This window comes from Protopterus annectens, chromosome 4.part0 (assembly GCF_019279795.1).
Source record: "Protopterus annectens isolate FY-2018-M chromosome 4.part0, PAN1.0, whole genome shotgun sequence".
NCBI lineage: Eukaryota > Metazoa > Chordata > Ceratodontiformes > Protopteridae > Protopterus > Protopterus annectens.
In genome coordinates, this window is record NC_056733.1 from 1,219,317,681 (window position 1) to 1,219,334,055 (window position 16,375).

General features: G+C 38.6%; 1 protein-coding gene across 1 annotated transcript in view; it reads right to left on the minus strand.

Moving 5' to 3' along the window:
- TCERG1 (transcription elongation regulator 1) overlaps positions 1–16,375 on the minus strand; it is a 2,274,660-nt gene that overhangs the window by 691,164 nt on the left and 1,567,121 nt on the right. The window contains exon 14 of the mRNA XM_044069876.1: positions 6,967–7,131. Within this exon, the coding sequence (XP_043925811.1) occupies positions 6,967–7,131 (165 nt within the window). The remainder of the gene's footprint in view (positions 1–6,966; positions 7,132–16,375) is intronic.

Below are 16,375 nucleotides of genomic sequence, written 5' to 3' on the forward strand. Positions count from 1 at the left end.
ATAAGCATAAAAGGAGACTCAGGGCTAATCATGGACTATAGTGTCCCTGGGAGACTCTCCCACAAGGGGGATTCAGAGCGAAGTACTTGCTGCACTTGTTTAGGGGAAAGGCAAATAGGTTGCAGCAAGTTTGGCCCCAATGACTGAAAATCTCCTTTGCTACTGGATGGTTCAGGGGCCACTCATGAGTACTTAATATCGACCTGCTCAAACTGTCTGCCAGAACGCTGAATTCTCTTGGAATGTGCATTGCAATGGGAAAGCTGTCTGTAGCGATCACCCATTCCTAAACCCTCACTGCCTCTCTGCAGAGTGGGTAACAATGGGTCCCCCCTGCTTGTTGATGTACCACACCACCGACATACTGTTGGTCAAGATTTCAACTGCCCCCAGAGGAAGGTGGTCCTGAAAGGCTTGCAACATGAGAAAAACCATCTCCAGGAAGTTTATGTGCAATATGGTCTCTGTGGGGGACCACGTGCCTTGGACCATCTTTCCCTGAAAATGTCCCCCACCACAACAGTGAGGCATCCATGGTCACTGTGGCTGAAGGGGGGGGGGGGGCAAAGGGTCTGCAGAGATGAAGATTGTCTGTAATCATCCACCACTACAGCTGATGCCTGCAAATCAGAGTAAGCCTGACCAGGGCTGATAATGGGTGACATTGAACAGATCATTGTACTGCCAGGGTCCACTGGATAACTCACAAATACAACCACCAATCAAGAAACCTTCACTTGACTTAAAAAAAAAAAAAAAAAAAAAACATCAAAAGAAGTAAAATCAGAGGTGAACAATGCTCAAAAAATGTAGATTTTTCTTTTATTGTACAATCATACGTTCTGATACCTCGGCCATTTGCCTTCAATGGAACAATTTACTTAAAAAAAAAAAAATCACATCCTTATATACCAAAAACAATTATATACAATTAACCAATCAATCAATTATATATTTTTTACACAAAAAGCTGATTCCTTTAAAGTGCAACTATGAACACCTCAAAAATAGAAACCAATATACATCACATAGCAATTTTTATGCATTTATTTATTTAATAAATTAACATACCTATGCCCTTACGGACTAAATGCCCACATATACAACTTATCATAAAAATTCAATTAATTCATTTCCATAAATAATTTTATTTTTTATTCTACTTATTCCTAAATTTTGTTATGGTTAATACAAAGTCATATTACTAAGTTCATCCTTATGGGACTTAATGTGTGATAATTAACTATCATCCTAAATTCAAGCTTGTTCAATTCTCTCAAAATTACCATTATGACCCTTAGGTCGTGCAAGTACACTAAAGATCAATCCCCCCCCGTTTGTCCTTGATGTAAAGATACAAAATGGTTGGCCACAGGGCTATCCAAATTCTTCCTTCTAATATCCCCAATGTGTTCCAAAATTCGAACCTTAACCTGTTTTGTGGTCTGCCCTATATACCACAAGGTATTGGAACAATTACATCCAAGGATATAAATCACCCCACATGAGTTGTAATTAAATTTCTCCTTGGCAAAATAAGCCTTGCCATTAATCCTATCACCATGCAAATTTTTAACCTCAGTACATATAGACCACTTCCCACATCTGTACATACCGACAGTATCATTCCCCGTCCCATAGATTTTTCTATTTAACAATTCTTTTAAATTATGTCTGCCATAGGAAAAAGTAACATGCTTGGGAAAAAGATTTCCCACTAGGACATCCTCAGTCACTATACCCCAAAACTGTCTTATTATTCCCTCCAAAATTTCAGAAAATTCAGAGCACTTAGTTACCAAAAACAACCTTTCCTCTTTTTCTGATTCATCTCTTTCTGTAAAATGATAATCTGCCCTATACACTTTTTGACAAACCGTATTTTGGGCTTTGGAGAGAGTTGCCTCATACTACCCTCTTAGAGACAACCTTTCATGTACCTCTTGCATAAATGTTGCCCTAAGCTGTTTATCGGAGGTATTAAAAATATTCTCCTAAATTCACCATATGGCAGCGCCCTGAGCAAATGTAGGGGATGTATACTGTCAGCATGCAAAAAGTTATTCACAGATGTTGGTTTTCTATATGGTCTATGTTGAATTCTATCTTGCCCATCAGTGTAAAATTCCACATCTAAAAATGCTGTATTTTTATCCGTACATTGCCAAACAAACTTGAGTCCATGCATATTCTCATTAAGTTCCGCCATGAATTTTTCAAACCCCATCTTGTCACCCCTACATACAAAAATGAGATCATCTACATAACGTTTGTAATACAAAACGTTACTAACAAAAAAAGGATTTTGGAACATGAGCAATTTTTCAAATTCACCCCTGTATATGACAGCATATGACGGGGTAAAAGATGCCCCCATCGCTGTACCTTTGGACTGTAAATAAAATTCTTTTTTCCACACAAAATAATTGTGCGTTAAACTAAATTCCAAAAGGGACAGCAAAAAGGAGGTATGGGGTCCCTCTCCCATAATCTTCCTCACAGCTTCCAAGCCCCATCTGATCTGTATATTTGTATACAAAGCGGTCACATCAACAATAGACCAAAAATAGCTTTGATTACACTTCATGTTACACAAATCCTTACAAACCTCACTAGTATTTTTAACATGAGACACAACTCGATACAAATACGTTTTTAAATGAAAATCCAAAAACTTGTTGACTTTCTCTATGTATGAGCCTATACCTGACATTATGGGTCTACCTCGGGGGTTGTTCACATTTTTGTGAATTTTTGGTATTGCATACAAATAGGGGTGTTTGGGTTCATTCACCATGAGTTTCTTAACATCACTGGATTTCAAAAAAACCCACACATTCCCCTCTTTCCAATATTTCACAAAGTTCCTCACTGTATTGTTGCAACGAATTCCCATGTAATTTTTTTATATACATTCGCCCCAGACAACTCTAATACCATATTTTCATACTGTCCAGTGTCAATGATGACCCAATTGCCCCCTTTATCCACTTCTTTAACAACTATCCTGTCTAACATTGTTCTCAATTGTTTAAGTGCTAATCATTCATTTTTACTAAGATTGCACTTTTTATTTTTACAAAACCTACTAAATTCACGTTCAGTTTTAGCACAAACAGTATTTTCAAACACACTGATGGCATGTGAGCATTTAGGAGGCATAAAGGTGCTGTCAGAAGGAAAATTAGGTATGGGGATAGGCCCATAGACCAAACATAAATCCCCATCTTCAAAGTTATTATGAACAGATTCAACATCTGAAAATAATGTAGCTAACTCAATCATAAGTACTCAAGTTTAGCAATTCGTCATGATCAGAAATATCAAAAAACAAACCAAAAGGTTCCGAACCAGCAGGTGTAAAACTCCAAAGGTTTATTAGAAAACGTAAAAGTAAAGCGCTTTTCGTCTCCCTTAGTAGGGAGACTTCTTCAGACAAAGGAAAAAATCATCAAACACAATTTAAAACCCAAAAAAGGGGTGTGTGTTACAAAATTACAAACAGCTGCCTTAATTGAACCCACTGACATACCTTCACATTTAAAGTTGTATTACACTAAAAGCATAAATAAATGTTCACTTAGTGTAGACATGGTGTCAAACATAAAAAAGTTTTCAAAAAAGAAACATGAACTTGATAAAAGTAACCGAGAATGTCTTAGTGAAGATTCATGAACCTAATCAAGTGTAAATACTGTTTGTTTCCCTTAAAATACAATTTTAGCAAACAACTTTTCATAGGGCAAAACAAAACTCATACAGAATCTTGTGATTAAAAAGAAAATAAAATGAAGTAATGCTTGCAACCAAATATAATATCCATTCCTTAACAGAAAAGGTAGTAAGGAGGGGGGTTATATCTAAAAGAACACTAACTACTAAAAGGAAGAAAGTGGTCTAAACTTACAGGAAAATTTACAAGACGAGATAAGAAAATTCCACTTAACTGAAGATGGGCTCGCAATCGCGTCTGTGCTGGAATAGCGACAAACGAGATCGGGGGGGGGTTTGAAGAGTAGTGACGCATCACGGGGAGGAGGAGTTTGAGGTTCAGGTTGTATGTCTGGAAGAAATGGCCAAGTTGCATCCGAGGACAGATCCAAAGACCCATTTTTGATGCATAATGAAATGGACAACAGTGGATCAACAGACTTCCCCCCAAGCAGTAGGCCGAGGTGATCCGATGACATGAGAAGTTGTCGGTTTTAGAGCAGTCATCAGAAGCCAGAGCCTCCTGCATGAAAGACCAGCACTGGTACGGTTTTAGTGGAGCCAAACACAGAAGATGCTATTAAGTAAGGGATAAACAGTAACGCATGACAATTATAAGAACCAACCAGAGGAGATCAGAAAAGATTGGGAAAGAATATCATAAATTGCAGAAGAATAGCAGGAAATCTATAAGGTCTCTAGGTATGCTACAAAGGCCAGAAGATTCAGTATACTAGTATGGAAATGTTTACATAGTTACTTTTATACTCCCAGCAGACATCAGAGAATTTACCTTTAAATGGAGGTAGATGTCAGAGATGTGAAGGGAATTGGGTGCAAAGTTTTTGGGAATGTGTGGAGTTAAAATAAGGAAACCAACAAACTAGTAAAACAAATAAACAGCCGACCAGGACGATGTAAAAAACAATCCAAAAGAATGTCCGAACTTCCAATAATGTGAAAATACTCTATTTGCAACCAAAGTAAATAAATAATAAAATAATCCACAAAACAAGCGCTTTCATCTCCAAATTCGGAGACGTTATCAAGTTGAATTAAATCATACACTGAGGTCTGATTTAAATATTCATGCCAACTGTAAGCCAATCAAAACACGCTTCTCAAGAATAAACATGAACACATAACATTCAAATGTACAAACCCATTATGTTTAATTCAACTTGATAAAGTCTCCGAATTCGAAGACTAAAGTGCTTGTTTTGTGGATTATTTTATTATTTATTTACTTTGGTTGCAAATAGAGAGTATTTTCATATTACTGTAAGTTTAGGTGTTCTTTTGGATTGTTTTTTTACATCCTCCTGGTCGGCCATTTATTTGTTTTACTAATGTGTGGAGTTAGTTAAGTTCAAAGACTCTCTAAAGAACACTAACACAGTTGTCTGAGGAACATATTACACTAAGGAGACGATCCCACTGAGTTGGTGTCTATGTTTAGAACTGCTGAGACACAGTATTATTGTTAGCAGACACAAAACAATCACAGAAAAGTGGAAATCAAATACTAAACCAACTTTAAATGATGTACCGAACAATGTAAAGCCAATAAAATACTTGAGAATCATTTATTACCAGTGAGAAAAACTTCATACAAATAAAATGGTGTGTTTGAAGACAATGTACATAAAACAATGTGCAAGTAAACGATTAAGTATGTTGGGTACGCAGTGAAAAGGATGCAAGCATGAAGTAATGTTGGAGAGTAAAGAATAGAGTTTGGATGGAAATTTTATGTATCCATCCATCAACAATCCATTTTTGGATATCATATAAATTTTATGTATATGAAAAGTATTGAATTTTTTCATTGTTATTAATGTATGTCAAATTCAACTGCAAATCAATATTGTGGTTATTGAAGCTGTTTTCTAAAACAGGAGACACCACCGTCAAGTTAACATTAAAACATTAAAGCTAATTAAAAATAAAAGCCATTAATAAAATTATTCTGTCAATCATTCAGGAAAGAAGTTTAAAAAATTACCCCCAAAATAATGCAGACCTCTGTAATACAACACCAAGAAAATTAAACTCATTCGGCAAACATGACTGAAGAAACTTGCAATCTTAGTCCTTAACAGAAGGGAACAGATGGGGTTGAAAGTGCATACTGTGCAGCAGTCAATTCTAGCTCCATGGGTTACAAGCTTATTAATGATCAAAAAATTTTGTAGCACTACAGGATGTCCATGGAATACACTTTACAAATCTGTCACTTACTGTGAAGACAGGGTATCATTTGTTCCCACCTTTGTAAAATTTAACCTTAAAGAAAAATATTCTAAATTTATTTTTCATACTATACTCCAGAAGACAAAGCAGACTTCAAATATTTAACCACCACTTGCATAATTTCACTTAATGAATGGTATTTGCTTTCATCCCACACAATTTTCATGAAGTGGACATCCTCAATTCAGGGGAAGACTACTCTGGAACATATCTGTCCTAACCTCTTAGCACAAGAATTCTGATCTAAATCAAAATAATGGTGCAAAAGCCCAAAATCAGGGACAGATTTTAAATACTGCCCTTACAAACTTAGAAAGTTGCTAGAACAAATGATTTATTAGCATACAATCTCTGAAAGATATAACTGCAACCCAAATATATGTCATTATTTAGTGACTTCAATCCTTAATGATTTACCAGGAAACCACAAATATTACAAAGCACTCACCAAAAATGTTAAGCAAAAATCTGGACGCGGAGAAATTCTGAACAGTTAACAGGTATACTGTAAAACATCTAGAGAGTAGGTGAACCAGAAACGTACATGACCCTGGAATCCAGCCACTCATCTCACCAGCATAATCCACAGTGCCTTTTTTAATGCTGACTTCTGAGCTGTGCATATTACAAGAAAGCTGTACTCAAGCTGTGTCTGGGTCAAGGCAAGGCCCTTACATACCCCCCATATACACAAGGTACTTTCAAGGCTAGCTCCCACCTCAATGGTCAACACCTCATTAGGACTGACAGCAAGAACTCACCTGCAGTTACTCCAGTATACACGTTAGAGGGGTCGCAAAGATACAACTAACTAAATGAAATCTGTTATAAAAAATATAAGAAGGCACTTGTTCCAATGACCTGGCTCCTACATTTTTGTTTGCAACTTAAGACAGAAACACAAAAATGTGAAATCAGGTACACTAGACAGATACACAAACTTTAGTGCATGTAGTATGCTTAACTCCATGCATAACTAGCACTCTTTACTGAAATGCTTACCTTAGCTACTTTTTCTATGTACTGCTTGAAGAGTTCCTCCCTTAGTGATGAACTCTCCATAGATTTGTAACGATAGTCACTTTCCATTCTGTCCTTCACTTTGCTCCAGCGGGACTGAGCATCCAGATGGTGCTCTGACAACATCTCAAAAAACTCCTGTTTTGCCTAAATATGAATAAGAGACAAAAATAAACACATTTAGAGAGCTAAAATCACTGCCACAATAAATCTTCATACTTACCGTAAAACTAAAAAAAATGTTTAAAAATTAAAAACTCCTTTAACATTTACTATCTGCATACATTTTGAATTTGAAACATAAAGGCTATGCAACATTACATTTGGACTGACTACATTTTTTCAGGCTATTAAATCGCAGCCTGAAATTTCTGTACTGGGCTCCTTCTAAAATCAATTATCTAGTTCTGATGACTGCATCACCAAAGCAATCCCTAGACTTATTTTCCTCTAATGAAACAAAGCTACTTCTCAAATAAAAAAATATGCATATAAAAAAACTTTGACAATAATCCTGCTTATAAATAAATACATTTAGAGGAAGAAGACTACACATTTTAAATAGTTTAAAATACTAAATTAGACACTCATCAACGTACATGTTTTAATAGTGAAAATGTTAAGTGATCAGTTAGAAGAGTACACCATCTTCCTTCCACAGTCTCTGGGGCATTTTCACACTGGATGGATTACGGTATTCAGGCCTGCTGCATTCAACACATTTACCAGGCAGTTTCAATACATGAAGTCCACGATAGGAAGGGGAAAAAAGTGGTAAGCATTTTTATTCACATTTTAAGCAATTTGCTTACAGCCACTTATTTATGTAATGTACGTATACCAAGCTGACAGTACCACACAATAACAAAACCAGATCGAAGATGTAAGCAGGGAGACAGCATTGTCAGCAGTACTGCACAGTACAGGAAGAGGCTGCCTTAAAAAGTGCTCATGAGTTGATAAAAGCTGCTTCGAGTCAGCAAAACATTCAATTCATAGCATTATTAAAAAACCCTGGTCATACGTATGAGAAATACAGCATTAATGTGCTCCGGCTAGAGGAAAGGGATCAAGTGGCACTACAACCACTAAGTATAAAAGTACCATCTTTCTAAAACAAAAAGCAGTAACAATTACATATTAATATCAAACTGGGCTACTAGACAGCACAGTTCAAAATACGGCTAAAAGGCAAGAAATAACAGTCTCCTTCATGCAAATGAAAAACATGGTAAAGGTTTTTGTACTTGTAAAAAGAACTTGATTTCATGTTGCGGTACCACTCTACAAGTGAAATATGAAGATGTCATTAAGAACAGCTCCCAAGCAATTAAATGGGGACAAATGAACAACTGTTAGATCTGGTCCTCTGTAACTGCATTTGTGTTTTTGGCAGAAGTTGTGCAATAAGAAATACCTACATGCATATATCAAAACTCTTCATGATGTCGGCTAGAAAACAAAATGATGCTGATCATCACATGCTATTTTTTTTTAAATAATACAGTAATCCACGGTGTCATATAAACAGTGAAGTATGAAAGCTGGAACTGGAAAACAAATCAGTGCTTAAATGATGCACTTATTAGAAATAAGGGCATCTTACAATCACTTTCAAAACCTAGAAGAGCATAATATTTTACAAATTGCACTTTGGAATTGTAACTGACAAATGGCTTCACAATTTGACGACAGAGGTCACATTTTTTCAGACATTTATGAATGCAAATTCATTGCAGGTGCACTACAGACAGTTAAAGAATGTGAAGCTAAGTCACATGAAACAAAAGTTCTGCTCATTCACCTCTGTTGCTACATTAACAGGTATCAAATTACAAGTTAACTGAACATTCCTAGGTTAATATGAAATCTCTGAATCTGAACTAATGGGTATATACTCTTTTATTTAAAGGAACAAACTCCCAAAAATCACAAGTTATAAAACAGCTACTGCAAAGATTTTGGGACATCTTCACAAATTATTTGCATTTTCAGGATTATAGTTAAGTGCAATAAAACAAACAAAATATAAGTGCTAAGTACCAGAAGAGAAATGGCGTGAAAAAGGCTCAATGCAGTACCCAGCCCCCTTCCATTTCAGGACATACTACTGGCTGATTTACAGTAATTCTTCACCAAATAAGCCTAGGGTACTTATATATATTCTCAATAAATCCAATGCTGGATGATTTTCTCCTCGGGGGGGAAAAATGCTACATCAGGTCCTGTCCATTAAGTTTTCTTATTCCCTGTACTCAGAGGTTTTGTTGCTAAATGAAGTTATGTTCTTACTGTAACATTTGAACTGTATGAGCAGGTCCATCCTCATTAACAGGAGGACTAAGGAATTGAAGGCATTCGTCAACCTGGCATCTGAAACTTTTCAAGGCTACTAGCCCCTCTACTTTTACAAGCAATGCTCTGCAAAGCAGCTTACTTAATAGATCTTTATTACACTGCACTATGGAGGAGCAGAAACAAACCAAATACAAGACCTCAGGACCATATCAACAATGGGGCAGAGGAAAGAGGGCGAAAAGAACTGCTTATCCAGATCTGATATCATGACAACTAAACAACATTCATATCTAAAATGAGGAGGTACAATCCCACAGCCTCCAGGGACGATGACTTCATGGAAACTTCTCTTGATAATTGTGGCTTCAGATGAAGACTGAGAAAGTACAAGTTTAGAGACAACTTACAATAGAAGGAGATGTCCGAATCCCTTGGGAATGGAATACGGCTGTCTTCCTCAGGCTGCTCTTTGGCCCAACAGCTCTCTTTTAGGGGCCCCTGCTATGGGCTCTGGTCAAGAAAACTCTAAAATGGCAAAATGGCATAGACAGACACTCTTCTTGTATTGGTATAATTGGGTATACCAGAGGCTGGGTGCAGACCACATTGGGGGTGGGGGGGGTGGGGGCAATCCGGAGCAGCAGGCCAGATGTACAGGGAGACCTAGGAGCCAAAATTCCAGTCGTAAGGACCACTGCAACACTGATCTGAATGAACATCTATAGATCACACAGAGCATGTACTGCCTTGTAAAAGCTGTTGCACAGTCAGCATCTACGGATGCATTTTGAAAAATGCCTCAGATGTGTAGCCACTGCCCTTGCTGAGTGAGCTCTGGGCACAGAAGACTGAGGATTAATGTGAATTTAATGCAATCTACCAACCACTGGAATAAAGTAATTTCAGAAACTTTTATATTCAACTTATCATAAAGTGACAGCTGTTCTCCCTTATGATTTTGTCAACACATCTGAGTTACCTGTCAACAACTGTTAAAATAATAAGGAAAGAATGCAGGCAGTCTAATTTAGGTTTCTCTTAACAGCTACGTCAGGCATGAATGACAGATTAATTCACAATGGAATATTATCCTTCTGAAAAATTAAATAAGGATGATCAAAACATAATGCTTACAACTCAAACATTCTTCTAACTGAAGTAACAGCCACTCTAATTTTTTATGATGAAAACCTTAAAAAAAAAAAAACAGTCACCCTATGGAGAGCAGAAGACTGAATACTGAGTACCTCTGAGAAAACCTTTTATCATTACTATTTTTAAGACTGAACCCTAACGAAAATCAGCAGGATGCAACCCACTTGAGGAACAGCCTAATCATGGCTGGATGACTTAACATAAGTAATCTAATACCTGCTGGCACAAGAATTGTGAGGGGATCCACGGTTTTCAAATCAGCCAGTGTAAAAGATATGTTCATTTACACTTGTTCATTTTTCTAGCATTAGGCCTAAGAGTACAGGCAAGTATTTGGCTTATCCTAATGAAGTATGAAAAGTTGCAGGGTAGTGAAGCATCCGGCAGTTTAGTGTGGAAGATTAATACTATGACTGCTAACAAGTTTCATCCAGAAGTCAATGGTATAATTCCCTAAAGCTACACTTGCCTACTGTGCGATTCAGAACAAGTCAGCAAGTCAGTTTACCAGACAATACTCCTACGTCACCCCTACAGAGGGTTGTGCCTGGTGGGTTTCATTATTAAGTGAATAAATATAAAAAATAATGAAACTGGAGTAACCAAGCAGAGGGAGTGAAGGTTGGAGTGAAGTAATCAGATCGGTCAGTCAGGAGGGTTCCAGAGGGCCTCAGACACAGAAACTTCTCTAGAAGATGAGGCTTAAGTAAGGGATGCAACACTTATCAAAGCTAAAACTGATTGAAGAGAATGAATCTGGACGACTTCTGTCTGGCTTTCTGTATTGGCAAGGTACTAGGAACAGTTTCTGCATGACATGAACATCCCCTTGAAAAGGGATAAGGGAAACGTCACTGCAGTGTTGGTCAAAGATGCAGACAAAATATTACTTTAAAATTTCACCCAGTAATGCAAAAACTTCTGTGTTATAGATGGACCAAGAGGCATATGCTAGAGGTACTGGTAAGCAGCAGATGAATTTATCTATTACAGATTTGACCTCCTCTGCAACAATAGCAATCAAAGTTTTCTGTTGACAACCTCCTTCAACAGCTTTAAAATCTTTTAGTACAGGTTTGAATTCGCCCCCACTTTTTTATATACTGAACCACTGCCATGTTGTCTGTGTAGATGACTATCCCACCAGGAAGCAGACAGTCCTGAAAACCATACACTGAGAGGACTGTCCTCATCTACAAAACACTGATGTACTTTACCAGACTATGGTGTGACCATGCACCTTAGAAAGTTTACCCTTGACAATGCCACTCACTTTACTGCAGTGGCATACATGATGATGATCTTACAGGAGTGGGATGCTGGAAAAGACTGCCCAAAATTAGCTGACGCTGCTTTAAATGTAGCCTGTACATCTTCGAAATCACAATACTTTGTGACACAGGATTTGACAAGTAGGACCACTGAACTTTCCAGGTTCAGTGCGGTACTATAATGTACACTCTTGTCTCAGAGTTCTACATATGCTGCCATAAAACCAACTGCTTAAAAGGCACAGTAATTATGTGCCTGTATGAAACTGAAAAATTTAAAGTTCAAGGTTTTGAAGGAATGGATCATGTCTAATGGAAGACATGATGAAGAGGACAGAATGGCTTAAGTTAGTCGATTCAATTTCAGCACAGAAGGAAGCTCCACGTGGGATCTTGCAGCATTCAATGTAAAACCAATGACTAGAAGAGAATGGGGACTCCTTAGCAATTATCAAACTATTTTGTTTCAGCAGCTAGGTGCAGCCCATCTTGCAGGTCAGATAACATTTTTACCCCATGCAGCTTCCAGTTTGCTCCAACTACAGACACGCAGTTTTTGGACATCTTGGGAGACAGAGGCGAGACCAGATATATAGGTCCGGAACTGGCAATAACTGGATCCTACTTTAAAACACAAATATCGCATGGACTTCTTGGCAACCTTTGTGTGCACAGGTACCTTAGCAGTCCAAACAGTAAATTCCCTCTCCTTCACTCAGGCATAGAAGGATGGACTTAACCGTGATCAACTGAAAGCTTTCAATAGTGATAAGTTTGTTTAGACTGTTCAAATCAAGGTTAGGCCAAAGGATTCTAGTCTTTCTGGGGACGGAAAGGAACATAAACTAATAAACTATTCTAACTGGTCTTGTAGGACTTCCTGGATGCCTCTCTTCTTTTTAAGACTTAACATCTTGTTTCTTGTCACACACTTCAGATGGGGTGGGATTTCTATCATGGGGAGAGAGAGAGAGAGAGCAGCTAGCAAGGGTGTGGAAGAGAATTATGGAGCCTTTGGGCATCACTGTCTTTATTTATTTGTTCTACATGATAGTCTGATAGTCAGCTACACTTTCAAGTAGAGGGACAGATGCTCCCACACTGCCTCTAGAGGGGGACCTGCTGAGCAGTCTCTGGGATCAAACTACTGTCTTCCCAAAGAAGGAATGGAGTATTCCTCTTGCTGACAACTGTTTCGACTTCTAGACTGTTCATTCTGTCAGTAACAATGGTCACACTGGTTTCTTCTAGATTTCCAGTTGTTCTGATGCTGCTGGCTACATCAAAGCTAGATGTGCTGTGTGCCCTGCTGTTTCTTTGAAAAGCTGCACTGTTAAATTTGGAACTCAACATTAACAGCAAAGAGAGGCTTGTTCTTTTTCTCCATGTGATTATTAACCTATGGAAAGAAAAGAAAAAAAAATCGTGAAAGAGGGCACTGATACAAGTCAGCTTCATGACCAGGTTATGTGGTGCAACCACTGCGACGGTGAAGAGCTATGTCTGTGCCTGCTACTCTAGTTGTACCATCCACTGAACTGTGAGGACGATACGTGGAGAGATTAGCAAAAGATGACACAGTTGCCATCTGGGACTTTAGTTTAAGCTGTCCATCTGACAACTCAAACAGCGATTGGCTTACTACATCAGCAAACTCTCCCTCTGGAGCATCAGCATGCGACAAGAATGTGCGACTTCAAATACATAAAGAATGCATAAATGTATTTCCAGAAATACCCCTCAAATACTAATCTGAAGGATGTCAGCAGAACCCTTTAGCATGGAAGTCTTTTTAAGGTCAGATGCAGCAACACTACAAATCAGTCCTGGGAGTCTTAATCCAGCAAGTTCAGTCAAGGGTACACCAAACGATTGTGTCTGGTCTCAAAAAGAAAAGTGCACCATCATGCTTTTCCCACACAGATTTGATAGCTACCTACAAGTGATTTTGGAAGTCCTCTTGCAGGAAATGTGCAGTGAGATTATGGGGTCAAAATGGCTACTACTACTCATTGCCTCATTTCGAAAGCTTCACCAAACTTGTAGTTATCTTCACAGGATGGTGGGGCTACTGAGTAGAATCCGCATTTTTCTGCTTACAACTTGTGTTTTGTATTGGACCTCAAGGGTAATGGGGTCCACGGATGATGTGGAAGCCTGAAGTGGTCCAGACGGTTTCTGGCCCTTTCAGTCTACTGACTAAATACTGACAGAATGGTCTGCATCATCAGTGATTATACTGACAGTGCCACAATTGAGGCTGAAGGCATAGATCCCTGCTAGCCAAGGAAGAAGTCAGTCAAAGCAGATACTGAATGAATCAAAGATCAGCAATACCCTGACGGCTTAATTTCTGACAATGGAACTGAGATATCAATGACCCTTAGCTTAACAGTGACAGCCTCAAATGCAAACATTGAGGAAAACTGACCCTACTGACATCTGCACAGAGACGCACCCGACAAAGACAGCACTCAGCATTAGACATGAAAGGACTCTTGACGCTGGGTTCCTATTACGTTATCGAATTGCTGAAACTTCGAACCTGAAAACATTGAACACAAGTGTTCGAAGCTTCTGCAATTCGAATTAAAAAAAATCAGCTCAATAACTGTTGTAAGCAGGGAGGCAAGCCCCCCCCCCTACATCCCCACTCTTTAAATATACCAACTCCGAGATCATATTACAGTGCAGTAAAGGGAAAAATTCCTTTTACGCACTGTAGTGCGATCTCGGAGTTGGTATATTTAAAGAGCGGGTGGTGTGGGGGGGTGCAGTTTTATACTTTCGATCACGTAATAGGAACCCCTTGACTCTGACACCACCACAGTTGATGTCAACATCAATAGCAAAGTTGACACCAGAAATCTCTCTCTCAAAAGCTGTGGTCCTGACACTGACACCAACAGATCTGGGTTTTTTTTGGCATTAGTGCTTGATGGCACGAGTCTGGCCTCAATGGGGTTACTGTCTGAAAGTGGGGCTATTGAGGATAATTGGGATGTTCTCACAAAAAAGCAAGCAGCAGCACCTCTATCTAATCTTGTACCAAGAGGGAAGTGGAGAGAGAGATTTTTTTGCAGGGCAACAAAAAGCTTCCATCATCATCATCTCACTATCAGTCTTCTACAGCAAGAATGAAGTGAATTCTAAATGATCCTGCTGATAATGGTCTAGAAGTAGAAATGCTACAAACAGAGTATGAGAAAGAAAACATACTATCAGATTTTGACAAGTTTATTAGGATGAGTTTCAGACAAAGCTTTCACAGCAGTTTTGGATATACCAAATACACAATGTGTAGAAATCACTTTTTCTACTAGTTTGAGCTCTCTAGCCCTGGGACCTGGAGAGAAGTTTGTCACTTTATCAAATTAAAGTTCTTTTCGTGTCTATATCAGAAGATTGAATGCTAAAAATAGCAAACGCTCTTTTATCGAACTTAAAAACGTGAAACCTTAAAACGAAGGAACAGATCACTTGATCCAAAAAAAACGATGTACATGCTTGTGCCCCCCACACCCCCTCCAACTTAAATATACCAACTTAGATTGCACCACAGTGGAGAAAACAGCAAAGTCCGGAGAACAGCCCATCTAATTTTTTTCCCTTGGAAAAAAATGATGTTCCGTGCCTTTGACATTCGTGTTTTAAAGTCCAATATAAGAGCGTTTGCTAATTTAAGTGTTTGCTCTTCTGATAGGAACCCTTCTTTTCAGCAGGTCTTACTCTGTCTTTTTGTTATCAAAAAGAATCATCCTGAGTAGCTACAGAAACGACTCTACTGACCAATGCGGTAAACTTCTAAGTGACTCCTGAGGTTAAAGTGTCATTAGGAGTGGATGCAGAATAATGCTCCACCCTGAATTACATTTATTTTTGAAGGACTATAAAAGACTAACATATATTACAAGCAACAGTAAAAAATCCTCTTCTCCTAAACAATGACCACAAGGGCCCTTTTAAAGCCTAGTAAAGCACCCTAAATCTCTGACAAATTGTAACACCTTAGATAAGTATAAGCAAGGGCTTGGGAGGTGAAATATTTACAAGCAGAGGCATGGCAGATGGGATCATTTACAGGCTGCCTGGGTCCAAGAGAGAGACAAGTGCCAAACCAGGGATGAATTTCCTGTTCCCCATCCAACTAAGGTACACTTGAATTGGGTTAGAGAGGAACTCTGCTTCACACGGATGGGGAGCCTGTTCTAGAGAAAAGGTGGTCTGTGGGATACATAACTGTCTTTCCAGCAGGTCCTATTTATCTAACAGGCAAAGTTTAAGTCTTCAGAATGGGTAACTCTGGTGCTGTTGGTTTTGTGGATACGCAGGAGCTCCATCAGTGCGGGGTCTGACAATGCCTTGCATGCCAGGCATAGATATTCCTCAACAGCCTGTAGGAGACAGTATACAGGGATCGGGCCTTGATGCGTTCTGTATAGGATATGCTACTTACGGCCTGTATTCTTTTAGTGAGGAACCTCTGTGCAGGTTCCAATTGTTGGATATGCCTAGTTAGGCGCATACCAAAGGGGGGCACTGTATTCAGTGATAGGTCTGGTGAATGCTGAATAAAATGGAACAATGACTTCCCTTGGACCTAGATGCCATGCCTTTGTTTGTAAGTTGCACAACACAGAATGATTTCCTCACTACTGTAGACACCT